The following is a 25,638-nucleotide window of genomic DNA, read 5'->3' on the forward strand; positions in this document are numbered from 1 at the left end:
ATTCTTCCTTGTTTTGCTTTTTGCGATAAAACAGAACACGAGACCGTAAAAGGAGGAAATTTTATTATTCTTGCCCGACCACCGACAAGAATGCAAAAACACTCTTGTGTAAAATGAAGATCCCCTTTTTGTGTGGCATACCTTTACTTCCGCTATTTCAACAGTTAACCTTGCCAGTAAAATTAACCTTTAGAAACTTGCCAGTAAAATATCACTGTATTTTACTTTAGTACTCTACACTTTAAACTTCATTTAATCGAAAGTTCACGTTGAACTTCCATAACAGAGTGACTTTATTCTTACTCAACATTATCATGTGCTTAGAGTACCTTGCTTAATAAATCCCATATCTTTGCATAATTCTTTATATGAAACATCAAATGCGCCCTCATATCGACCAAATATTGCTGTACAGGCTACGCTGAAAGCATCGTCGATCATTTCGGCGGTTTCTTCGTTTGCACCATAGCAACGCCAATGCGATTGTTCCGTCCCGATCCGTGCACGTTCGATCCTACAAACATCACCACCAGCAACCCGTTCAGCGATAGTGCAGTGTGCAGCTCGTCCACCCAGCCGTCGATCGATTTCGCGAGCGCTTGTTTATTGTCCGGCTGCACCACCGCTGTCGGCTGCCTCTTCGCTTCCGCGCCGTCCGCGGCGTTTGGCAGCCGGACGTAAGCGAGATTAAAATCATACTGCAGACAATTGCTCGCCGTCTGGCGGATCGTTTCCGTCGGTGATGACGTTTTGCGGAACGATAGCCACTGCTGCTCAGCTGAGGCCGCTTTCCCTATCGTGCCCCCGAAGTACTGCTCGAACGTGCGCAGCTCCTCCTTGGCGTTCGTGACGATACACGAACGTTTGTTGCGTTTTTTAGCGTGCGAAAACAAGGTCGTCGTGATCTGTGACTGCTGCGATGCACCCGTCAGTTCGCTCGACTCGTCCGGCTGCGCGATACCGTTCCGGCCCGTCCCGGACCGGAAGCTGTGGTACATGCGCCGATCCTCGAGCCACTGGTCGCCAAAGTAGATGCTGTTGGCCAGCTTCAGCTGCACCAGCTTCAAACTGGCCGCACAATCTTCGATCGAATCGTGCCCACCGGTGCTGCACTGAATTTCCTGGTCGAGGAATTTCTTCGTCAATATCTTCAGCTTCTGCTTGTGCATCGGATTGCCGGTCACGTTGTAGATGATGCTCGTATCGATCACGTACGGGTGCAGCAGCTGCATCGCCAGCAGATCGCTGTTGAGCGAGTGGCCCACCATTATCGCGTCCGGCGGCAACAGTTCCCGCAGCTCGCGCTGCACATCGGCCAGCGTGGTGCGAACGTCGCGCAGCATCGAGGCGGTAATGCCGGAGAATTTGGTACGGTAGTCGATGATCTTTTCGCGCGGCTTTACAAACTTGTTGTAGATGACCTTTTGCTGCTCGTCCACGATGGACACGCGCGTCAGCACCGACTTGCCGCCAATTGCGCCACACATCTCACAATCGATGCCGAACATGGGCGACCGCGGATTGACCGGTTTGTACGAATCGCTCGTAGTTACGTAGTGTTTGTACTTGTTTTCCAGTGTACCTGTCGGTTGGGAAAGAGAAAAGAATGGGACATTATTATCATGCCAACGAGACGATGCAGCTCAGGTCGGCGACAACCTACCGGCCAACGGCATGGGGTAACCTTCGTTGATCATCTGTATCGGCGACAGCAGCAGCAGGGTGCGCGGAAATTTGTCACTCTCCGGCAGATCGACATCACTGCTGGGCGATTGCCGGGGCGATCCAATGTTCCGGAAGACGCTCTTGCGCACCAGCATCTGGTCTTTGCACATACGCATGGCCGCCTCCAGCGAACCGTACTCCGCGACCAGCACGTCCTTGTGCGTATCGCTCAGCGGCACACAGGCCACCTCCTCCAGTATCTTCGTGCTCGGAAATACTACCTGCAGCGTTAGCTGAGGCCCAAAGATGGTGTCCGCACAGTTCGGCATGTGCTCCCGGTAGGTGACGTAATCTTCGCACGAGAATCCCTCCACGATCAGTACGGTCGTGTGCGTGAGCTTCGTGTTCTTATCGATCGATACCCAGCGCGGTGCCAGGGGCGAATCCGTGCGCAGCAACGTGTGCATCAGCAGGGCCTGAATGTCGTCCAGGAGCAGAGGGATACGATCCTCCTTTTTCTCGTTCCGATCGAGCAGCGCATTCTGCCCGATTGGCTTTAGCAGGACGCGCGGCACGTAGCGCATGCTTTTCTTCTGGTTGACGTACGCCTTGAGGGCGCGGTACTCGGTATCGTTGTTGAGTGGGCCCGTTGCTGCTGCTGCTGCTTTATCTGCCCCGCTAGCAAGTGTTTTGCACTTGACCGCTGTAGCAGCGTTATCGTTCTCCGCAGCTGCACCGTTACTACTGCACTCTTCCCGTCGCCGTTTCGCACTGACGGTGGGCGCTTCCTCCTCGTCACCGATGGCGTACGCGGTATGATTGTTGGCCAAAATTTGCTTCAACCGATCGTCGGCACCGTTCTGCAGCTTGTTGTTGTTCGATTCAGACGTGAGCTGATCACTGTTGCCTTCGTCGTCGTCGTCGTCGACGTCACCAGCAACGTTCGGCTGTGTGGCTCTACTGCTGTTTCTACTGCTTCCGATGCCGTCCTGCTCGTTGAGCATCATCAGCGCGGACAGTCCGAGGAGTTTGCGTTTTTTGCGCTCTCGACGTAACTCTTTTTTGGTTTTTAATGCTATCCTGCCAACGCCATCGCCAAGACTGTCGCCATCACCAGCGGCGGTAGAGGGATTACTGAGCTGAGCTTGTTTCATCCCGTCGCTGCCGCTTTGTTCGACAGCACACTCTACCCCCGGCTGCAACATTGGACGCGGCGGCTACCCTGCGACGCTGGAAGAGTGCGAAGCGTCGTGGGGTGTGGAAGGAAGAAGAGGAAAAATAACAATCCATAGCCCATCGAAGATGGTGCTTTGTGCTGAGGCAAGCGAATGTACATGATGAATCACGATATCGCGCGCGCCTGCAGCAGCAGCAGCAGCAGTCACGCGCGCGTATCCATACATGCGCTCGTATTTTTTTCTGTGTACACTTACCTCGTGTGCGCGATCGCGGGTGTGTTTTAGTACGGACCGAGGGGAATGGTCGAAAAGGGTTAACCGGAAACGAAACGCGCGTCGCTGGACGGTCAATGTGTTTATTCGATCGTTGAGATATATTGCTGGCACAGCAAAATCTCAACAGAGCGTGCTTGTGTTGGGGTTTTTTTTACTTCTCTGTGTAGTATTGGCACAATCTCACATCGACTTCACCATCCAGAGTGTTGCGGTATTGCGGTTGTTTTTTTCCTGCGAACAAAAACATGCTGCCCGAGCACATTGACAGATTGACGTTTGCGGACGGCCTTGAACGCGTTGGCTATGGTAGCGGGTTTCAGAGTTGGGTTGGTGTTAACGGGCATTTTTGGTTTGTCTTTGGAAAAAGAAGACAAAATTTGTTTTAAAATATTTCTTAACCACCACAAATATCTGCAACAGCATAATTTGTGAGAATTAAAGCTGCTTATCAGGAAAACATGCCACGAAACGAGTTCAAACATGTCCAAACACGTCCAGCGTTGCGTTCGGTCCAAGCCCGGCTTGCTGTTGGGTCGGGAACGGTTTGACGTTTAAACGATTTTGAAGACAACGTCTGTGTTTGCTGGAGCATCGTCTCGTACCGTTTTCCTCCAAAGCACAACAACGTTTCGGTAACAACAACGCGCGAGGATACGAGCAAATCCAACAACGAACGATCACAATCGGGTGCATGTTGTTACAAAATGGATCAAGTAGCGGACACAACCAAAATGTTGACAGCGTACAAAATAATTAACCAGCAGCTAGCAAGTGAAAATCAAAAGAAACGGCAAGAGTTGAGGCTGCACGAAGAGCGCTTTAATTACACCAACGAAATGCTGCTTCGTGAGCGTCAGGAGAATAAAGCGCTCCGGGATATGGTACGAAAGCTAAAGGATCAGATGCAGCTGGTCACAAAAGTGGTCCTGTCGGTGCAGGAACAAACCAGCATCGTATTCGAGCGCATCAACCGCCCCCACGAGGAGGCCGAACGGTTGATGAAGGAGTACACGCCACGGGCGCACCGGGTGTACGAACAACGCCGGCTCGAAATTCCACCGTACGTAAACGAACATTCCATTCCGGAAGGGAATGAATCCGACGAAGAGGCGATCGAGAAGAGCGAGGAAGACTCGACAAACATAGCAGAAGCAGAGGCTAGCGTGAAGCAACATGAGAAAAGTGGTGCTGCCGGTGGTGGTGACACTCCAGATGAAACCTGCACATCCATTCTTTCCCGCGAAAGTCGGTCCAGTGGGGGTGGTTTGGTGAAGGTGGTTGATAGTCCGCTGGTACAAAGATTGAAGCGAGCCTCGAAAAACGCCAGCTTTGATGAATCGTTCGAATCGATCGACCGGGAACGGGCGTTTAAGCTGTCCCGAAGCAGCCAAAACAGCCGGCGACAGATCTATGCCAACATACAGGACAACATAACCGATTTGCAGTCTATTGGTGCCGCAAGCCAGATGGATGTGGACGGTAAATGTTGTTTTTCATTCCTTTCTCAAGGTCAAAAGAAAATCGCTAACTTGTTTTTTTTCCATTTTAGAACAACTGAGTGACACACTGCGGAATCTTTCCCCGTTGGCGATCGATAAGGATGAGGATGAAGGAATGCTGTCCGATAAGGATGAGGATGAGGAAATGCCGTCTGCACTTCCAACTGAAAGCACCCGTCAAGGGAAGTCTCCGCCGGCGCTGCTCAAAAAAGCGATCAGTGAATCTGTGCTGTCGAAAAGGCATCCTTCCCGAACGATCAATGAGCAAGACGACCACTCCAAGAACAGCAGTGTAAGCAGCCAGGGGGAGGCAGAGGAGGAACTGACGGTCTTCAATCCGGCCGAATTTGGCGCTAGCTGCAGCACACCGGTAGCGAAGAATTCGGTCATCGAAGCTACGAACATGGCTGACCCACCGCTCGCACTACGTGGTGGGCGCGGACGTGGACGCTCACGTGGTCGAGGGCGGGGACGACCCTCAAAGGCCATCAGTGAGCCCGATCTACTTACGGCGATGAATCCGGTCGTGGTATTGCAACCACTTACCGAGCGCAACGTAAAGGCGCTCGAGCGGCAGCAACCAGCGCGTCGCGCGAAACCAACCGGTCCGATGAAGGAGCATGACTGCAGCGACTGGAGCAATGCATACGATGGCTCGTCGATGGGTGATCCGTGCTCGTCGACCGAGAACATGTCCGTCCTGTCGACTGATTCGAGCCGTCCGCGACGAAGGGCAGCACCGAAATCGTTGCGCGAACCAACGCTCCAAGCCAAATTAAGACGACCTTAGGGACTTGCTACTTTGCTACTTCACACCTACGAAATTTACGATTATTATTATAATTACTATTACTATTATTATTATTATTAGCCTCCTGTTCCTCCCAGTAGCCGTGCTTGACGGTTTTTTTTCTTATATTTCAAATAGGTTAATTAATTGCATTGTTTCATTTACCTGAGTTGTTTGTTAGTGATTAGCATTTTTAACATTTGACACATAGACTGAACGATTGCCTGAAGGAGAAAGAAATACGTCTGTGGCGAACCTTTTGTGGTCGGAAAACAGCATTCCACGGCCGTATTACGAATAAAAAGAAACCGAAATATTGTGAAAGTGAGCTTGTTTTTTTTTTTTGGTTTAAAATACCCCATTTATTATTTCATGCTATCGACAAAAGAAAAGATTCTATCAGTCACTAGAAAAGGTTATCCTCCCTGCACAACGTTGTTGCCAGCGCTTTTTGCTACACTCGCTAAAGGGGAAGGTGTTTTTTTTTTTGTTGTATGTATTCTTTGTACGCACGATAAGCTTGTTATAGCAACAAAAAATAGGTCCTTAACAGGACGCTAAACAAGAGATAATAGGAAAAACGTAACATGCATAGAAAAAGTAAACATACCAACCGAATTGGGATAGGGTTAAACAGGTTTTAAAATCGTTAAAATTTCATCTAAACGATTTATGCGTTTTTTAAAACTATCATTCCATCAGATAAGGGCGCGTAGCGCATAACATTTACCTTCTGCTTGTATCTTTTTGGTTCGATTTTCTTTTCTTTTTTTATCAAATCACATTTACTTTCACTTTTAGCTACTACATACCCACTCTCTTTCGTTTCACGCCAGATATCTCACAGGTACGGTGTGTGTGGGTTATTTGAGGCGTCCTGTTGTGGGGTTCTTTTCACACACCAAAGCTAATTTCGATTAATAACACACCTTTTTAGAAAAGATTTCCATTAAATGATTTCATAGCATTATACAAAAAAACAAAATAACGTACAACACTATTTTCCTAGCACATGATTGTGTGTGTGTGAGAGTGTGTTTGCTCGCAAATAAACTATCTTTCAGCTTTTATCTATTTCTTAGCTCAAAATTCAATTATTAAAATCTGCATGATTGCATTAAGCATAACACATCGGAGGGAGTTTCTAAAAGGACGATTCCCTTTTGCCCTTTTTGAATAGAAACCATTGGCATGTTTTGTCTGTCGATCGCGAACGGAAATGGTAATAGCTTTAAACATGTTGTGGCCCTGGGTTTTCTTGTTGTTGCTTAAGAAAACTATGCAGGCAACATAGTTAGAGGCATCTTCAGCTGTAACGAATGATAAACGTATGGATCTAGTATAGAGAGGGGGGAATATTATATGTTCACTGCCTGCACAGAGTATCAAACAATTTGCCTAACGATATAGAATGCAACATACTACAGCGGCACATCATATAGAATAGCATTTTCTAATCGAACAAGTGTGATATAATGGATACAACGCGTTTGTTTTCTATGGTTTGATAACACATCACGCTCACTCACTTCATCACAGTCACGAAGAGCGTGGTGCGGATGGGTGAAGTGAGCAAATCATTGTGAGTTATTTGTTAAAGCAGCCAATAATACCGAGAGGAGGAGGGTGCCTTATGTGCTGTAAGATGTACCACCACCCCACAGCATAGAATGGCACTTGTGTGAGTTTTTGGAGGAGCTTGCACAATTGCATACAGAGTGTCGGGCACACTACCGCCTCGCTGGCATACTCTAAGTCTTTTGCCATTGCCAAAATAATGCTGTTGGTTTCGATAACGAGTCCTGTTGTATCCGGTTTTTCTCTCTCTCGCTTCCATTAGCTTGCGTCGTTTTACGATAACAAATTTAAATAAAAGCTACAACATAACCAGCTTGCTATCATCTCTCTCTCTCTTGCTCTCTCCTCATAGGACAGTGCAATTACATAGTGCAATTCAACATTAATTATAGTTAGTGGCGTCCTCTCTACTGCCGCTATTACTTAATAACGTAAACGTATGAGAAGCCTGCCTCAGTATTGATCTTATCTTCTTATAACATTGCGCAGCTTACACGCTAACTAACGGCTAACGAACTATACGCGGTTATTTCACACTTTACCAACGAATCACGAACGAACGAATGTACGTATATGGTAGGATATGATTTACATCCAAAACAGTGGACGAGTGAACATAAAGAGCAGTGAAATGAGAAAGTTAACAAAAAAAAAACAAAAATAGAAAAATTGTAAGGTAATACGCGGATAAACCTTCTAAGCGTGTGTCATGTCGATCGGTTTCCTGTTTTGCGCAGGTTTTGCGCGTCCTTTTTTTTTCGCGTGTCGGAGATTTCGTTTCGCAGAGGAAAAAGCTCAAAGCTATGTTCCGGTTATACTAGAGGTCACTGCAACCACGCACATGCCGCTGTAGGGTAAGGGGGAGGCTTCGCACAAGGAGTTTTGAGTGTTTTTTGGGGGTGTGTTGGTCTTTGGCCGGTGGGTCAGTCGTATTCGCACACAGCACGAATTGAACGGGAAGAGGGAATCTATCGACCTGCACGCTCTGTTTTTTTGCAAACAAATCAACAAACTGTTGCCGTATACTTGCCCTCCCCCGCCAAAGGAAAGCGGATCAACCCATCCCTTTTACATTCCATCATATTACCTCCCATCACACTTCCCGTGTTCGTCGCACGACCCGTCCACCTACAGGCAGCAGCGCTAGTCAAAGATGCAGGCAAACACGGAGCAGCAGTTCAGCAGCAGCCGGTTGCAGCAACCCTTCTTCGGGCCGTCCCGCGCCCGTTCGGCTTCCTCAGCCGCCTTGCGCATCTTCTTCGGATAGTTGCGCGGCTGGCTGCGGGCACTGAGCGGCACAGGCAGCAGCGGGAAGTCGGGCCGGGGCGCACGGAACCGGGCGACCAGTGCCTGCTGCTCCGGGGTGAGATTCGAGGCCGATCGGCGCATTCCGCTGGTCAGTATGTCGCCGACGAGCTGCGATTCGGCCGGATCGAGCAGCTCGATGCGTTCGCGGGCGGCATCGAACTCGCGCCGCGTCATGGTGAGATAGCGCGGCGCGTAACAGAGTGCCCCGAGCGCACGCCGCCGGTTCTCGGTCGTCGGGTCCACGTGCTTGCGCTTGCAGTCCTCCAGGCTCCAGCGGGAGAGCAGATCCACCAGCACCGTCTCGGAGGACAGCTGCAGCGCGTCCCGCTTCACGATCATTTCCAGCTCGGGGAAGCGCAGCGTCAGCATCGCCTCCTGCCCGAACACCTCCTCCGCGTGCATGTCGATCAGCTGCAGGCAGTTGGCGAGCAGGGCGGCAAAGTATTCTTCCGGCGTGAGCGGACCACTTTGGCCGGCGGTACCCTTTTGGGCCCGGGGACAGCGGGACCGCCGCTTCGGCTCTTTCGGTGGGGCTTTCGGGGTTGCGATCGAGTTGTAGAACCAGAGCGCGCGGTACACTTCCAGCACATGATCGACGTGCAGGTTGTTGTCGAGCTCCTTCACGCAGTGGATCTCCAGCTGCCGGCACTGGTAGCGGGTGGCCAGCTCGAGCATCTCGAGCGTGTGCGTCGGCGAGTCGAATTTGATGAACTTGGTTTCGAGATAACTATGGAACAAAGAAAAATAAAACAAAAACGTACACAGGGGATTAGATATCATGGGGACTAAAATGCGCACGAAAAGCTTCGATCTATCATACACTCTTTAGCGTCTTCTTCCCGTCAAACGTCGCTATGGGTGCATCTTGTAATCGGCTCGCACGTTTGGCCTGTTGCACTTTTTAGCGCCGGTACAACACTTATTGATAACGCACCGAACCTTCCCATATAACCATGCCGAAGTGACTCACTCACGTTCAGCTCAGCTCACCAACACACAAGACTACACAAAGCTGTACAGAACCTCCGGCGCGCAAGCCAAGCTAAAACAACGAATAAACATCGAAAGCTATTTCACCGCGACTAGTAAGATAAGATTGATATTGATCGGAAGGAACTCGGAACTTCTTGTTGTTTCACAACCGTCTACCGACACAAGTGTAAAATGTTTCTGTATTCCTGGGTCCACTAATTTATGGCGATTGCGTGGACACATCGATGGAGAAACGCATCTGGCAATATTGGCGCACATGTCTAATTTATGCACGTGGTGGTTCAAAACCAAATCATTCCGCCGTCTATGGTCGGCACTTTTGAAAATCCATGCATTGCATTATTACGTTCTTTTCAATGTTCTTGCAATATCCTACACTAACCTTCCGCAACAGGCAGCGTCACACACTTAAGCTCCCTTCTCTAATCAGAAACCCTCTCTCCACCCACTTACCGTACGAATGTTACGAAATTGTCACGATCGACGCCGCGCACAACGTGCTTGCTGTCGCCGGCACCGCCCCCGGTCAGCATCTGCGCCAGCCCGGTGTTCGAGTCAAGGATGGCTTTCCGATCCGCGTGCACCGCATAGTTTTCCTTGTTGCCGAGCACCAGAAACTCCACTAACTGGCCATCGTTGGCCGGCGCATCCAGCGGTGGAGCCGTCGGCAGTGGCCCGTTCCGTGGCCGGTCTCCTCCTCCATTCGCTTCGCTGTGGTTGTTAAACGGCTGCACCATGGTTACGGCCTACTGCTGTTGTTCGTGGTGATATTCTGTCTGAGGGTTTACACTCTGGTTGCTCTGGTAGTGTTTATGTGGTTGGTCTCTTCCAGGTTTCAATAACTGCACAGAACTTGATGCGACACGCCAAAGCGGACAGAAGCGCACACTACATTCCTGCGGCGAACGGGAGGGCAGCAGTGTGATTCAGCAGCGTGTCTCTGGTGCGTTGCCCTTTCTGCACGGCAGTGCGCTCGCTAGTGAACTGAGATTCGCTCGTGCTAGCCCGATCTCGGCTGTAAAGGGTTCGTAAGCGGGTGACGGCACTCGATGTGTTTGGCTGTCGCACGGTACACGTTACGATGTGTGCGATGTGTGTGTATTATATCCGCTGAAACCCTGTGTAGAAAGAGGAAAAAAACTGGCAAATTAATTCAATGATTTCGCAGCCATGGGTGTGTTTCTGTGTGTGTGTGTGTGTGAGCGAGAGAGATTGAGATAAAGATTACATCAAGACGGCAGCTAACGGTCGAGAGGGAGGGGTGGTACGTAAAAGGGAGGACCGCGTACGACCCCACTGATAAGCCGATTCTTTGATTGTTTATCGGGAAACCGCCCGGTAGGAGAGATACTGTTCGAACGGGGTGTTTTGGTTGGGAGGATTGTTTGGACGCCTGCATCACTGTCTGCTGCTCTGCACATTGTGGCGTTACACCTTGTGGTGCATTTTTTATGCCACAGATTGCTTCCTCTTCTTCGTGTTTTTAACCGATTTTAGTTGAGTCGCTTTCGAGCGCGCTTTAGATGATGACTAATACATTCTATTTATATACAAACACCACACTAGATCTTAAAACCTCTGTCAAGTGGACACAGCCCCGTAAATGGGGCGTACTTTTTTGTCGTTCTGTAAGTGCTTTAACACAGCGAAAGGTAATCATCGTCACGTGACTCTTCCACGTTGGGAGAAATGCTCGGGAAACCTTATCAGGCGACACGCCTAAACATCGCTACCAACGGAAATCGATTTTTGGATGATCTATAAAACTATCAAGGACGGTTGTTGGTGTTTGATAACAAATAATAAAATAAAGGTTTCATTGATGACTAGTACTCTCACTGATGAGGTGGGTTTTCTTTACGGCGTAATAGAAGCAGGATAACACACAGAGATAGGTTGGTATTGGGAGATTAAGGCGAAACACGCAAAACGGATGAATCACTGTGGGAATGTACTTCGATGGGATGATGACGACGTTACTATCATCGATTGGGAGGTTTTCTGAGGAAGGTTCTCATCATGAAGAGTTCTTGGTAAACCGAATGGAATTGAATTTTCCGTAGAATTTAGATAATTTAGAATGAAAAAAGTACGTACTCTTCCACATCCAGGTTTTCTGAATTTTGAACGCTCTACCATCGTCCCCGTATCGATTCAACGCCCTCGCTTCATTTGTACAACGATAACCCAAAACCGAAGACTCCTCTCCATGCCGCTTCTACCACTTCCCCACGGCGGCGGCCACTTCAGAGCAGCCAAATTAAAAGCACGTCCACCAATTTAAACAGTTCCTTGCCCGTCCACACCAAGCAACCACCACCCACACCTTCCCGGCCCGGTCTGTAGCGGGGTTTGTCCTACGATTTTGATTAACTTCTTATCGTTATGCAAATTGGCAGTAAGCAAGAGCGAGGGGAGAAGGGAGAGTCGCACCGGCCGCAACACCATTGACAAAGGCGCGCAAAAGCAATATACGGAGGCTTCCGACGTGCACACAGGGTGTGTGTTGGCTGTTTGTCGCCTCTGTTTGTGTACTCCGGTACCGTATTTTCCGGGCTGCCAGCCAGATGGTGGTAATTAAAGACCTTCCACCCCCCCATGAGGGCCATCTCGAGAAGTAGACGGGCGTAGCGTCACGCGCGTAACTGCAGGCGAGATTTGGTGGAGACATTGGTCGCCCGACTTTAAGCACACACACACACATATGATCAACGGTCGGCAGCATCGATGTGTGAGAACAGATTGCGCGCATATTTTTGGGACGCGCTTGTTCTGGGGTTGGGACAGGTTGAGAGCCGCGGGATGATAACTTACAAAGAAGAACTGTGAGGCGCGTTAGAATAAGGGATGGTGGTGATGACGCTTTCTTCTTTCAAACACATTTGGCTCCGTCAGTCCGAGTCTTTCTTCTCAGCACGCGTAACATTGATAAGGGAAGCGTGGGGGGCATAACGCTCTGGGGTGTCGGTCAACATTGCTTTATCTGCGTAATTGATCGAAACTCTTATTATTTTGCGCCAGAGGTAGTAGCACGATCGCAAAAAGTGGACATTGTTGTTAGTGTTAATATAATAGAGTTTGTTAAGCTTAACTACCTTAACTAACTTAGGTCGGTCTTGTCGTTCAGTCGTCAACTCGCACGACTTAACAACATTTCCGTCGTGGGTTCAAGCCCCGAATAAACCGTGCCCACATACATGTAAGACCTTAAATATCCTGCTAAAGGTTATCAATAACTCATTGAAAGCCAGGCTATTAGTGGGTAACGGCAGGCCTTGACCGACAACAGTTGTGATGCCAAAGAAGAAGAAGCTTAACTAAGCCCCCAACACTGCAGGATTATAATCATTCAATATTACTCAAGATTCAAATTTGTGCAACTTGGCAGTGGTTTGGGATGTAGTAAAATTGAGTTGAAGTATGTTGGAAACGTGATCATCACGCGATCATGCCCGCGTTTTAAGGGAACTTTCAGCGAATAAGTTTCAAGTTTTCAACGTTTAGTTTGGCAAAAAGGAAAAGACATTTAATTAATCTGATTATTCATTTTCTCCCTGATGGGATTTGAACTTGAATTGTGCGAAAAATGCAAATCATACCAACCATGCGAGTTCAGGATCGTAAGATTCGTATTCGTTCGTGTCGAAAAGCGTTACCCGCTAAACAACGATATACAAAGAGTGAATGTTCAATTATCAAATTAGTTTAAATCTAAATCTCGAAACATAAAATGGGGTTCATACATTAATGTACTACTTCTGCTGAAAAAGGTCCTAAACTAATGGTAAGCCTTATGATAATTAGAGTCCATGTGGTAAAGGTACGCAATTTATCGTACTAAACTTATCACCACTCCTTCCCAATTAGAGCTTTGCACTAGACTAGCACGTAAGAATAAATCGTTTCACTTTTTAAAAAGCCCTTCGTATCGTATTAACGTATGATTGATTTAAACCGAGATAGGAGTGTACCTACGCCTGGGTTTTCAAATCAGTTGAACCCTAAATGCTACCGAGTATGTGTGTGTGTGTGTGTGTGCAAATCTGTAAGGTTTCCCACACGCTACACAGACGAAGAAATCGGCTCTCGCGGATGGCTGGCTTACACCGTTTTATTGCCCGCATTATTTTACACGCCAATTTACAACCGTCAACACTTTTCGGTAGTCGATTACGGGCTGTTTATCAGCATACCAGGTACAGTGCCATTTCAGTGCTGTAATCCATCTATTTATAACCGATTGTAAAGCCGGGTTTTGGGCTAATGTGTTGAACAACGAATTAACGTGTACTACACGTGTACTATCCGGTGTAATTCAATTGTCGATAGGCGGGGATGAAATGGCAATAATAAGCAGCTGGATGATAAGGGAAACGTTGGTAGTTCGTAACACGACTTAGATGGACGGTAACGCAATGTATAGTTTTCTTCCTTCCAATCAACGTTCGCACATGTATGACGTAGACACTCTTTTGCTTGCTTGATAGGCGTGAGATGAGGACGTGTCCCCCTGATAGTAGAGGATGAAACGAAAACATTATAGTGTACCATCTTTGCAATCGATTTCTCGACCAGAAGAGAGCTTCTTAGGGCACGAGGAATGGCTCTCGCCCTTTCCGCACTTCGATTGCAGAAACGTGCACAAAACGTGATTTTATCTCATCAAACGCGTACCAAACTCTCATGTAAGCAGTGCAAAACCTTTCCGGGCACGTACACACTAAGTACACATTACTCACTACAACCCACAACGTGTTACAGAGTGCGAATGGAGTGAATTTTAACAACATTTGCACGCCGTTAAATTGCACAACATTCAATGTGAAGTGATTGCATTCCTTTGTTTGTTTATTATTTCCATTTATTGGCAATCTTATAATCCAAAAACAAAACAGAGAAAAACCTCCGATGCCTGCTAACAGAGTTGGCAAACGGGTAAAGATTTTGCTTTCGATTCCTTTCTTGACCCCGGGGGTCGCTTGCTTTGGCGGGAGGCGTGCAATGTTAGTAGTTTGATGCGAGCAAACGGCCCTAAAATAAACAGCAGTAGCAGCATATCACTGTGTCATATGTGTGAGGAGGTCGTAAATTATGATGCAAACCGGTTAACACTTACCAGCAGCAGCCACCAGACGCATTGACCAAGAATCGGACGTTGTGAAGTGGAGTGAAAAAGAGGGAAAAACAATCCAAATGCGTTGTTATTTGCTGCCCCTCAGAAGTTGCCACTGTAGTGCTGCCGTTTTACGGTTTATAGAGTTTTAATGATTCAACTTAGCAAATGTGTCGGGCAATCATTATATAGACACGCTTCCCCTAACGAATTGTGGGTGATTTTATAGTTACTGCCAGTGGGGGTGACGCTAATCTACATGATACATAGTGCTATTAGCATGGGGTGAATATTCCTTTGATATGAACTCGTTATAATCTCAGCTCGTTTTACTGAACTTCCATGTAAGAAGGTTTCTTAAACTATGAGTCATCGATCGCGAAACGATCACGTCGATGTCGATGTAGACAGTGATTATTACGGAGAAGCAAAAAAGCACTGAACGCAACTGAACTGGACCTCAATACTGTAAAACGGTTAGAACTTCCTCACAGCACTGTAGAGGCAAGTATCGCACATGGTGCCAAACCCATTTCACATTCTTCGCGCCCTCGCTTGTTACAAACACTGATTCTAGCCAGAGATGCCAAAGGAAAACACGGTAACAGACCTTCACCTGCCCGATCCGTGTGTATTTGTTTATGTTTGTTTTCACTCTTTAAAGCTAACCATTTTTAACAAATTGTCAACAAACATACCTTCTTACGATCGCCACCTACACAACGCACTGTACCGTCCGCCCCCCCCCCCCCCCCCCAATTCCCTCGTGCAAGTCATGTGGTTTTGTTGCTTGTCTTCACTGACTGTGTGTGTGTGTGTGTGTTTATACACATCACAAGTTTGACTCAAGTTCACCTGCTATCTAAATAAAGATCAAACAACGCTCCACAAAAACCATACAAAAGGCCAACCAACTGTTATACAATAATGCACCACAGAGCGTCACCACGGCTCACACACATACTTCCGGTTTAATTTTGTCTATATTTGGCAGTTGCCAATAGAACCACCATTTTTGGGGAGTTGTGGAATTTGAAGAATGTGTTACGGAGTTACAAAATCATAGCTGTTCCACACTTTTGTGGTTGTGTTATTAATGTGTTCTAATTAGTTCCTAGTGAGGTTAAGTGTAGTGATGTGCTCTTTTGAGCGCACCTACGATTCCTATCCGACTTCGGCTATTGTTAGTCCGATTACGACTCTGGCAAAATCCGAGCTGCTAGTTCTGCGCGGAGTCAGAATCGTCAGGAGTAGCCCGGAGTCGTCCGGAGGACTCCGGAATCGTCCGAAGTCTTCCGGAGTCCGCCGAAGTTGACCGGAGATGGAGTCATTCGGAATGGCATCTATAGTCGAACGGAGTCAACTGGGATCGGAGTTAGTCGGAGTGATCAGTCAAAGGCCGATTCCGGACGACTCCGAACGACTCCGGATGACTCCGAACGATTACGAACGACTCCAGACGACTCCGGATGACTCCGACTACCAACCACTCCTGACAACTACGAACAACTCCAGACGACTCCGGATGACTCCTTTTGATTCCGGAAGTTTCCGAACGACTCCGGATAATGCTAGGCGGACCTGCCTTCTGGAGTCGGTTCCGAAATTATCGGAGTCGACTCCGGATTTTTTCCAACTTTACCCATCGCTAGTACAGTGCGCATCGGCAAAAAATTCAAAGGGTTTATCGACTTCAAAGTGTTTATGAAAATGATGAACTCACTTACAATACATTTCAAAATAAGTCTTTTAGATAAATATCTTTAGATGCCTATTAGTTTGAGTCTGAGAACTTGATTCAGTCTTAAGTTACACAAACATAATCCAAACGATGATCTACTGCTAGACATTTCAACCCCTTCCTATCGCAATTCTTAACCTTTTTCTCTCAACATTCAACATAGCACTACTAGCAGCAGCTAGTTCTCGTTTAATATTGATGCATCCTTTCCCATCCAAACAGAAATGCTGGTACGTCAAAAGGGAAAATAGGAAAATTGCAGCCCGCATGTATTTGGAGGAAGTCACTGCTTGGGTCCCATCCAATGTGTCAGTTGGCACATTTGTCTTCTCCCTTTGCCAGCTATTATCGGGTCGTATACAGCAAACTCTTACTTTCTGCAGCAGCAAGCAAAGAATCCAAACTCCCCTTCCCAGGGGATACATTAATTGTGCCATAGGTCCATCAAATTGATGGGACACACAAAAACCGAGCAGTTTGCCAAGTTTGGGTGGGTCGTGGACTTCCAAATTAAATGGCATTCCTCCTCCCTTCCCCTCCAACGTACGAATGTGATTCATGCTTGTGGCGGTTTTATTATAGTGCTCCGCAGCTGCTCCCGGGTTGTTAAATTCGAGTGCAACACTCCCAGCATGCCATTAGAATGCCGTCACGAAAGTGTCTTTGAGTGTGTGTGTTGTGTGTGCGTTTGTTTCTTTACGCCGTACACTGGGGCGCAGAACAGTTCTGGGCCGTGCGTGCGTGTTGTCGCGACTGCAGCACAAACTTCACGCAGGTGCATTCAGTGGAGCAGCCGACCACGGCAGAGCACAATCATTCCACAACGGTGGGTAGGTAGGTAGGAAAGGTGCTAAGTAGCGCCAATTGTGTTAACAAGATGCGCAACGGCTTCGCGGATCGATTGAGCGCGGGTGCTGGACCTCGTCGGCGGCGCGCATTATCGACGCAGCCGTCAAAGGGCCTTTGGGCACAACAGAGGGTTTGCTTCCGGTTTTGTGACGAGCATGAAAACAGTGTTCCATTATGAGATGAAATATTATTCATTTTGCCGCCTTGTACGGAGAGAGGGAAGTTAAAAATAAATTCAATATTTGGTTTGACTTGTTTCAGATGACGAAGAAGTCGGCTAAACCCGACTGGAAATGGAATTCAAATGACCTACATAAAGCAGCAGAAAAATAAACCAGGTTTAATTGGACATTTTTCTATTTATTCATAACCCATAGAGGAATTTGAAAAACAATCCCACACATGGAAAGAACGTTGCACTGTCCAATCTTCGTGCATGCTCCGCATTCAAACACTTGTTAGGTTCACGCTCCAGTGCGCATCGATTAGCATCGGTGGTGTGTTTACGATTTACCCTATTGTTGGTGCACCGGTGCAAGTTCAATATCATGGCCTCTGCCAGTATTGAAGGATTTGGCAACCGTTTGGTTAGGTAGAAACGCAGGAACACAAGTGTTTAGAACCGAGACGGAAAAAAAGCACACACACACACACACACCAAGGGCAGACGGCTTTAATCGCCAGGCAGCAGGTGCTTCAAGAAGCTACCACCAGCTACAACCGGCGATGTCCTCTTCCGACACGCTGTCTGACGCTAAACGCTTCCGCCCGCCGGAAGTGCAGCGGTGTTGCAGAAACCCAGGTCGAATTTGACGACAGGAAATTAGAACAAGTCATTCTGGTACAGTTGTTATTGTTGATTTTTCACGGCTCGTATACTCGTCTAAGGATCGTCTAACCAAATCGGCACAGGATTAGTTGGAGAGACATCTTTGTTTGATTTCCGATTCGTTTTTCTGATATGGTTCAAATGCACTCTACCTAGAAGGCATTATATTTCCTTTTAATCCTGGCCTGTCTGTCTTGAAAACAAGGTCTCAGAGTAGGAGAAACTCCAGATGTTTGCTGTATGCACTTGTGCTATTATGCACCATCGCCCTTCCAATGTACAGTCCGCGCGCCACAATGACCTTCGACTGCCGTAGCATATTTAAATATGATTGAGCGTAATACTAAGGGCAATTAAAATAATAACAAGACAAGGAAATCCCCTCACTGCTATCTCTGCCCCACAGTTCAACCGATGGTTCAATTTGCCGTGTGCGCCTCATTGGTTTTGCGCTTTGAGTGCGCGCAGAGCTGCAGTTGCGCGCCGCTCGTCTGGACGGCTCATCATCCATGATCCGTGTTCCTCCGTGAGTCCGTGTGGAAATGTGTCTAAAAATACTGCCGTTTTGTGTCAAGGTAAGGGCCCCACCGCAAGCTGCCGCTCGTCTTCGTTCTGAGCCTGGACAAATGTGCATAGTGCATTGATGATACTGTTCGAGTAGAATCACAGAAAAAAAAAGGTTTTCACACAAGCACGTTTTTGCAGCTGCTTTATTGGTAATTCACTTATTTTATTGTCCAAGACCAAGCATATCGCACCAAAACGAAGCGCTCAAAAAAGGCGTGCTTCCTATCCCCCTTTTTTGATTCAACTCCCCGATGACGCGTTAGTTTTTGGGCGCTTTCCCCTCTTCTTTCGGGTTACCTGATGGTAATCATCGCTTTCAGCCGCCGCGCACGTTTTTTCTTCTCAATGCCTCGGCAGTGATGCCATCATGCCCCAGTCCCTGCCATCCTATATGAGAGCAGTGATGCCATCACTCCCGAGCCCGTCAAACATTTTTGGAACGATGGCAGTGGTGCCAACATACCCCAGCCCGTGCAACCTGCTGTTCCAATCCTATGTGGTCAGCAGGCTTCACTACACCTCCATCACTGCCAACTTATGCACTGGTCTTTTGGGTGTGCTGCGCTTTGCTTTCTGCACAGTAGCACTACGAATTCTTCCGTCTTTTCCTTTGAAGACCTCCTGGATACGTCCTCTTATCCAAGTTCTGCGCTGACCATTAGCAACATACCTCAAGTCTCCCTCGGCCACAGGTTTACTTTCGTTGAACCATTTTGTTCTTCTAGTCAGGGTAGGAAAATATTCCTGTTGCCACAGCTTCCATAATTCATTCGCCTGAAGCTGTGTTGGGTGATGTCTGTTTCGCAAGGCGTTACCTAATTCCATGGGCATCGTTGCCATATCTTGGCTTCCAGAAGAGCTTCCTACTAGGACAATATTCGGCGTGAGAGCTCGACTGGTAAAAGTACTTTGAGGTAGATACGTTAGCGATCGTGAGTTGATTAAATTCTGTGCTTCTGCTAGTTCAGTAATGCAAGTTCCACCTCTCAGTTTACGTTCGTAATGAAGGTTAGTTATAGCTTCTAGGACATTTCTAACTAATCTCTCCCATACACCAAACAAGTAGGTTTTGGCTGTTAGTGTTTGAGCAATTTTACATAGTTCTTCTAGACCGTCGTTGAACCACTTTCTATCGCTATTGGGTTCCGCATTTTTATACAATTCAATGAAATACAAAATGTCATCTATGACTTCAAACTTCCACTTCATGCCGGTATCAAATCTCTTTCCTTCGTGATCAGTGGTTTGTTTCAATATTCCTTTAGTTCTGGCCTGATCCGTTGGGTCAGGTATGAAATCGGTTTGAGCTGCTGTCTCTTCAAGAATAATCCGTTTTCGTTTCAATTCCATAAGTTTTTGGTCACTGATTAAGCTGCAGTTTTGTTCAGCAACGCTATAGTGATGTGCGAGAAAATGTCTTGTCTCAAGCTGGTTGTCACAAGGACCATACACCGACCATCCTAACACGCTTCGCACCGCTATAGGTTCTCCAGACTCACCTATTCGACTCTCGATAGGGGCTATTAGGTTGATGTTCTGTATACCAATGAGCACCTTAGGTTCAGCAGGGCCATAATTCAGTACCGGAATATCTCGGAGATGCTCATACTTGCTTATCAAGCAAGGATCTAGACCCTGCACGGGCAGCTTTAAGCTTTGTACTGTTCGCGCTCCTACAAGCTGAAATTTGGTGTCAACGCCTTGTGCAGATATCTTCAGATTTATGCGCTGAGATGTCGGTTCGGTTCGAGTTACATCTGAAGTCCATGCTAATTGGAGCGGTTCTGTAATTCCGTCAGCTCCAAGTTTTTGTGCTACAGAGGACTCGACTAACGTCAGTGACGAACCTTCATCAATGAATGCCAATGTTTCTAGTTGCTTATCGCCGTTGTACAAGGTTACGGGTACAACTTTGAACAATGTCGACTTGGCGGGTTTGTTCTTTTCGTGAAACTGTATTACGGCTTGTGGCACAACAACCTGATGAAGTAAAGTGTGGTGATCATCTTTGTTGCAACCATTAACATAACATCGGTACCGCGACTTGCATTGCTCTATCGAGTGATTGCTTAAACATTTACGACAAAGTTTCAAACGTTCGATGGTTTGAAGGCGTTGTATTGGTGACGATTCAGTGAATTCGTGGCATCCGCGCACGACGTGTTCGGTACTAGAACAAACAAAACATTTTCTAGGTGCCAGTTTAGTAGTGGTAAAACCTTGCGACAAATCATGCACGTTTACATGTTCCTTCACATATCGACCAACTTTTGCTTCGACTTGACCATGCTCTTTTGAGGTCGATAAAGTAGCTACTCTGCTTGCTTTTGCTACTACTTTTTTCATATACATTCCAAACTCCTTTAAAGTTGGCTCCTCATATTTTTCACTAAAATCTGACCACTCCATTTTGTAAGCAGCTGGCAACTTTTCAACGAGTTCATCAAGCAATGTCGGATTGTTTAAGTGCGATATCATATTAGCGGCTACGATATGGTCACATAGTTCCTGCACAACTAAGCCAAATCGTATTAACGAATCAAGCCGATCTGCTCGTGGTACTTCTGCTCTACGTACCTTAGTCAAAAGGCTCTTCAATAACAGTTGCGGTTTGCCGTACAATTCGCGCATTGTTTCAATTGCTGCTGCCGTTGCGTTAGGAAATCGTAGCTTCGGGCGAATTAACTCACGCGCTGGACCTCTTAAACACTCCTCTAGTCTTATTGCATTCTCAACTGCCGTAAATCCACAGGCTATGGTGGAATCTTCGTATGCTCTTATAAATACGGGCCATTCTTCTGGATCGCCTGAAAATGTTGGAAGCTTCTTCGGCCAAACATGCCTTGCTGCATTTTGTGCAGCGTTAGGGACAATAGAACAAACGGTACTCACCTGTTGCGGGGCAATACCTTCCAAGTAAGATGGTTGCATCTGTTCGGGACGCATGACGGGGTATGCCGGATCCGCAACTCTAAAATGTGGTTGCTGTTGTACCTGGCTGGAGTAGGCACCATACATTTGCTGCTCCGTACCGGGAACTTGTGCACGTAATTGTACCTGGGCGGGGTACGCACTGGACTCCTTCCTATACGTGTCGCACGACTGCGCGTTGCATCGTACCTGGACGGGGTACGGGCTACATTTATGCTCCTCCAACAAAGGAACATTCTCCTGGGTGTGTACCTGGGCGGGGTACACACCACGTCGCTTCTGCTGATAATCGGGAACCTGCACGGGGCCTTGCACCTGGACGGGGTACACACCACTCCGTTGCTGCTGCATATCGGGAACCTGCACGGGGCCTTGCACCTGGACGGGGTACACGCCACACCGCTGCTGCTGGTAATCGGGAACCTGCACGGGGCCTTGCACCTGGACGGGGTACACATCACACCGCTGCTGCTGGTAATCGGGAACCTGCACGGGGCCTTGCACCTGGACGGGGTACACACCACTCCGCTGCTGCTGCGTATCGGAAACCTGCGCGGGGCCTTGCACCTGGACGGGGTACACATCACACCGCTGCTGCTGCATATCGGGAACCTGCACGGGGCCTTGCACCTGGACGGGGTACACGCCACACCGCTGCTGCTGGTAATCGGGAACCTGCACGGGGCCTTGCACCTGGACGGGGTACACATCACACCGCTGCTGCTGGTAATCGGGAACCTGCACGGGGCCTTGCACCTGGACGGGGTACACACCACTCCGCTGCTGCTGCGTATCGGAAACCTGCGCGGGGCCTTGCACCTGGACGGGGTACACATCACACCGCTGCTGCTGGTAATCGGGAACCTGCACGGGGCCTTGCACCTGGACGGGGTACACACCACTCCGCTGCTGCTGCGTATCGGAAACCTGCACGGGGCCTTGCACCTGGACGGGGTACACATCACACCGCTGCTGCTGGTAATCGGGAACCTGCACGGGGCCTTGCACCTGGGCGGGGTACACGTCACACCGCTGCTGCTGCGAATCGGGAACCTGCACGGGGCCTTGCACCTGGACGGGGTACACACCACTCCGCTGCTGCTGCGTATCGGGAACCTGCGCGGGGCCTTGCACCTGGACGGGGTACACATCACACCGCTGCTGCTGGTAATCGGGAACCTGCACGGGGCCTTGCACCTGGACGGGGTACACACCACTCCGCTGCTGCTGCGTATCGGAAACCTGCACGGGGCCTTGCACCTGGACGGGGTACACATCACACCGCTGCTGCTGGTAATCGGGAACCTGCACGGGGCTTTGCACCTGGACGGGGTACACATCACACCGCTGCTGCTGGTAATCGGGAACCTGCACGGGGCCTTGCACCTGGACGGGGTACACACCACTCCGCTGCTGCTGCGTATCGGAAACCTGCGCGGGGCCTTGCACCTGGACGGGGTACACATCACACCGCTGCTGCTGGTAATCGGGAACCTGCACGGGGCCTTGCACCTGGGCGGGGTACACGTCACACCGCTGCTGCTGCGAATCGGGAACCTGCACGGGGCCTTGCACCTGGACGGGGTACACACCACTCCGCTGCTGCTGCGTATCGGGAACCTGCGCGGGGCCTTGCGCCTGGACGGGGAACGCACCACACCGCTGCTGCTGCAACACAGCCCGCTGCTGCATATCCATGCCGATAAACTGCTCGCACAGCTGCCGCTCCGAGACTGGAACCTGCTGGAGGCGTTGCTGCTGTTCCCTGGCGCGGACCTGCGCATCGCGTTGTGGCTGAGCCAGATACTCACTCTGCTGTCCTGACGCTGTGGCCGGGTTGTTGGTAGGCACTCGTTGCACCATATCGGCCGACCGGCTACGCTGCGGCTCCTCTTCGCATTCATCAGGTGCTGCGTTCAACTGTTGTTCCGCCCATTGCGAGGTTCGTTCTCCATTGTCTGACAAGGATGAATCGCTGTCAAAAGATTCCTCCAAGCGTAGCAATTCTTCGGTATGCCGCATTTTCATCCTCAGCCGTCTCTCCTCCAAATCTAGAAGGCGTCGCTCTAGCTCCTGGTTATTTTGCACTCTTGCAATTTCCCATGACTGCGACCGGGAACTACGCGAGCTCCGAGCACGAACACTTTTTCCACTAGCATCCATCGATACAAAATGAAGTTCGCACCGCTTTCGTGAAACTAAATTTTCACGCTTTTATCGAGAAATGAAATTCTCGCACTCAACACTGTTTGGTGAAAAACGAAATTTTCACGCCTTTTTTGAGAAATGTTCGAGTAGAATCACAGAAAAAAAAAAGGTTTTCACACAAGCACGTTTTTGCAGCTGCTTTATTGGTAATTCACTTATTTTATTGTCCAAGACCAAGCATATCGCACCAAAACGAAGCGCTCAAAAAAGGCGTGCTTCCTATCCCCCTTTTTTGATTCAACTCCCCGATGACGCGTTAGTTTTTGGGCGCTTTCCCCTCTTCTTTCGGGTTACCTGATGGTAATCATCGCTTTCAGCCGCCGCGCACGTTTTTTCTTCTCAATGCCTCGGCAGTGATGCCATCATGCCCCAGTCCCTGCCATCCTATATGAGAGCAGTGATGCCATCACTCCCGAGCCCGTCAAACATTTTTGGAACGATGGCAGTGGTGCCAACAGATACACTGTGCACTGTGTTGTCTTGGCGTTAGTTCGGGCGATAGTGCGGCACAGACATGCAAATGTTTTAGTTTTGGGCTCGATTTTTTTTTGTTTTGCTACGGTAAAACCCGGCTGCAGCGAACGAATAAGATTATTTTTGTTGATTGCTTTCCGACCTGCTGGTGAACGGCTAGGCCGCATGACTCATAGCGTAGATAGCGTGAGGCGTCGTGCAGGATGCAATCGATTCACGGCATTGGGCACATTCGGCAATGGTGCATTAATGCACTATTAATTGCAGCGTTTAAGCATGATTTGAAATACTGCAGATATTCGGTAGCATTCAAAGCGTCCTGTTTCGTTCATTGTTGGATCAAATTCAACCTGAAAAAGGAGTTATATTTCACATCATTTCAACCAAAACCAACAACGACACACGAGAAGCTACAAACAATGTATTTCCAACGTGTTCGTGTGCATTAGGTTTGGGGTTTGACGCTTGCAACTTTATGTTAATAGAAGGTCCAATATCAATGTTCGTGATCTGGCCGGACACATGGCTTACATATGCCTGGCCGCCAAATCAGATTTAAACCAACAACATCACGATTATATGTTGCACCAACAACAAAAAAACGTACCCAAAAACCATCAATCGATATTTTGGCAATAATCTGAATTACGTCTTGGGTTGCCTACACTTCCTCGCGACCGGATGTGGTTCCTACACATCTGGTGGCACGTTTGCCAAATTCTTTTCACCCTTTTTAGTGTTTACATTTTCGGCTTTGTAATTGATTATTTGTTAATGCGCTTCATATTACCCGCTCTCCCCATCGGTCCAAGGGCAAAAAGAAAAGCAGCAAAAGGTAAGACAAAAAAAAAGAACACCATAAACACGTATTATGATCGTTAATACTCCGCCAATAAGACATTGGCAAAATAACAATGTGGCTGGCAAATTTTTGCTCCATTTCGTCTTTCGCGCGTGCCCACGTCGTACAACGGACACAACACACGGACGTACGCACAAATTCTTCGACCACAGCACACATATGCTGCTATAAATAAATACTGGTGGCACAATCCGACGGACGGTTCGATGCTATCATTCATGTTTGTGCAATTAATACCCCCAACATATGCGCGGAAAGTCCAGATTCAATATTAACTGATTAAATATTCAGGCAGCTGAGATTATTGCTTGATTAATCTTTCTATTATTTTCTATATACTGTATCACTGATGGTCTCTTGACTTGACCTGGGGTACATAATGCTGTTGATTAAAATCAGATCTTCAAATTGCACAAACATTTCGCGGCAAGTATGCAGGTCGTATTTTAATAAAAAATAACTATGAACGGGGACAAAATGCACCAAGTAGATCAGGATAAAATGTGCCAGTTTGTAAGGAAGTTAGAATGACGTTTTGTGGCGTTTTATTAATTTAAAACATAGATGCTGACTAATAAAAACCTTAATTTCTTCAGCTTCATTTTATTTAAATCAAATAACAGGAAACGTTTCAACGTTTTAGTTCATTTTCTATATTTTGATGCATATTGCCTCAATTTTATAGTGTGTTGTGCCTTTTTTCTTTGGTGCGTTTTGCCTCTTTTGTAAGGTTCATTTTACCCCAGCATTAATCTACCGTAAGATTTTTTAAAAAAA

The 25,638-nt window shown here is 48.0% G+C and overlaps 4 protein-coding genes across 4 annotated transcripts; 1 reads left to right on the forward strand and 3 right to left on the reverse strand.

Moving 5' to 3' along the window:
- Positions 1-247: 247 nt before the first annotated feature.
- Positions 248-3,321, reverse strand: LOC120948268 (uncharacterized). The gene is made up of 3 exons (XM_040364416.2): positions 3,099-3,321; positions 1,664-2,895; positions 248-1,582 (listed from the first exon to the last, which is right to left on the reverse strand). Exons 2-3 carry the CDS (start codon positions 2,868-2,870, stop codon positions 438-440), a joined length of 2,352 nt encoding a protein of 783 aa, XP_040220350.2. The 5' UTR covers positions 2,871-2,895; positions 3,099-3,321; the 3' UTR covers positions 248-437.
- A 263-nt stretch (positions 3,322-3,584) lies between these two features.
- On the forward strand, positions 3,585-5,732 carry LOC120948269 (uncharacterized). The gene is made up of 2 exons (XM_040364417.2): positions 3,585-4,598; positions 4,669-5,732. The coding sequence occupies exons 1-2, from the start codon at positions 3,824-3,826 to the stop codon at positions 5,406-5,408; spliced, it is 1,515 nt and encodes a 504-aa protein (XP_040220351.2). The 5' UTR covers positions 3,585-3,823; the 3' UTR covers positions 5,409-5,732.
- Positions 5,733-5,761: 29 nt separating this feature from the next.
- On the reverse strand, positions 5,762-10,347 carry LOC120948270 (BTB/POZ domain-containing protein 2). The gene is made up of 2 exons (XM_049606183.1): positions 9,741-10,347; positions 5,762-9,021 (listed from the first exon to the last, which is right to left on the reverse strand). Exons 1-2 carry the CDS (start codon positions 10,022-10,024, stop codon positions 8,130-8,132), a joined length of 1,176 nt encoding a protein of 391 aa, XP_049462140.1. The 5' UTR covers positions 10,025-10,347; the 3' UTR covers positions 5,762-8,129.
- A 9,406-nt stretch (positions 10,348-19,753) lies between these two features.
- Positions 19,754-23,982, reverse strand: LOC125908415 (uncharacterized). Its single transcript, XM_049611153.1, has 4 exons — positions 22,641-23,982; positions 21,279-21,884; positions 19,886-20,066; positions 19,754-19,779 (listed from the first exon to the last, which is right to left on the reverse strand). The coding sequence occupies exons 1-4, from the start codon at positions 23,478-23,480 to the stop codon at positions 19,754-19,756; spliced, it is 1,653 nt and encodes a 550-aa protein (XP_049467110.1). The 5' UTR covers positions 23,481-23,982.
- Positions 23,983-25,638: the final 1,656 nt, after the last annotated feature.

Source organism: Anopheles coluzzii, chromosome 2 (assembly GCF_943734685.1).
Source record: "Anopheles coluzzii chromosome 2, AcolN3, whole genome shotgun sequence".
In the NCBI taxonomy this organism is placed as follows: domain Eukaryota; kingdom Metazoa; phylum Arthropoda; class Insecta; order Diptera; family Culicidae; genus Anopheles; species Anopheles coluzzii.

Coding starts and splice junctions, on each gene's coding strand:
- LOC120948268 (XM_040364416.2), bottom strand. CDS start 2,870: ATGTTGCAGCCGGGGGTAGAGTGTGCTGTCGAACAAAGCGGCAGCGAC. Junction 1,583..1,663: donor TTACCCCATGCCGTTGGCCG/GTAGGTTGTCGC, acceptor CCCAACCGACAG/GTACACTGGAAAACAAGTAC.
- LOC120948269 (XM_040364417.2), top strand. CDS start 3,824: ATGGATCAAGTAGCGGACACAACCAAAATGTTGACAGCGTACAAAATA. Junction 4,599..4,668: donor AAGCCAGATGGATGTGGACG/GTAAATGTTGTT, acceptor TTTCCATTTTAG/AACAACTGAGTGACACACTG.
- LOC120948270 (XM_049606183.1), bottom strand. CDS start 10,024: ATGGTGCAGCCGTTTAACAACCACAGCGAAGCGAATGGAGGAGGAGAC. Junction 9,022..9,740: donor AATTTCGTAACATTCGTACG/GTAAGTGGGTGG, acceptor TTTGTTCCATAG/TTATCTCGAAACCAAGTTCA.
- LOC125908415 (XM_049611153.1), bottom strand. CDS start 23,480: ATGGATGCTAGTGGAAAAAGTGTTCGTGCTCGGAGCTCGCGTAGTTCC. Junction 21,885..22,640: donor GTGATGTGTACCCCGTCCAG/GTGCAAAGCCCC, acceptor TACCCCGTCCAG/GTGCAAGGCCCCGCGCAGGT. Junction 20,067..21,278: donor AAGGTATTGCCCCGCAACAG/GTGAGTACCGTT, acceptor ACCAAATTTCAG/CTTGTAGGAGCGCGAACAGT.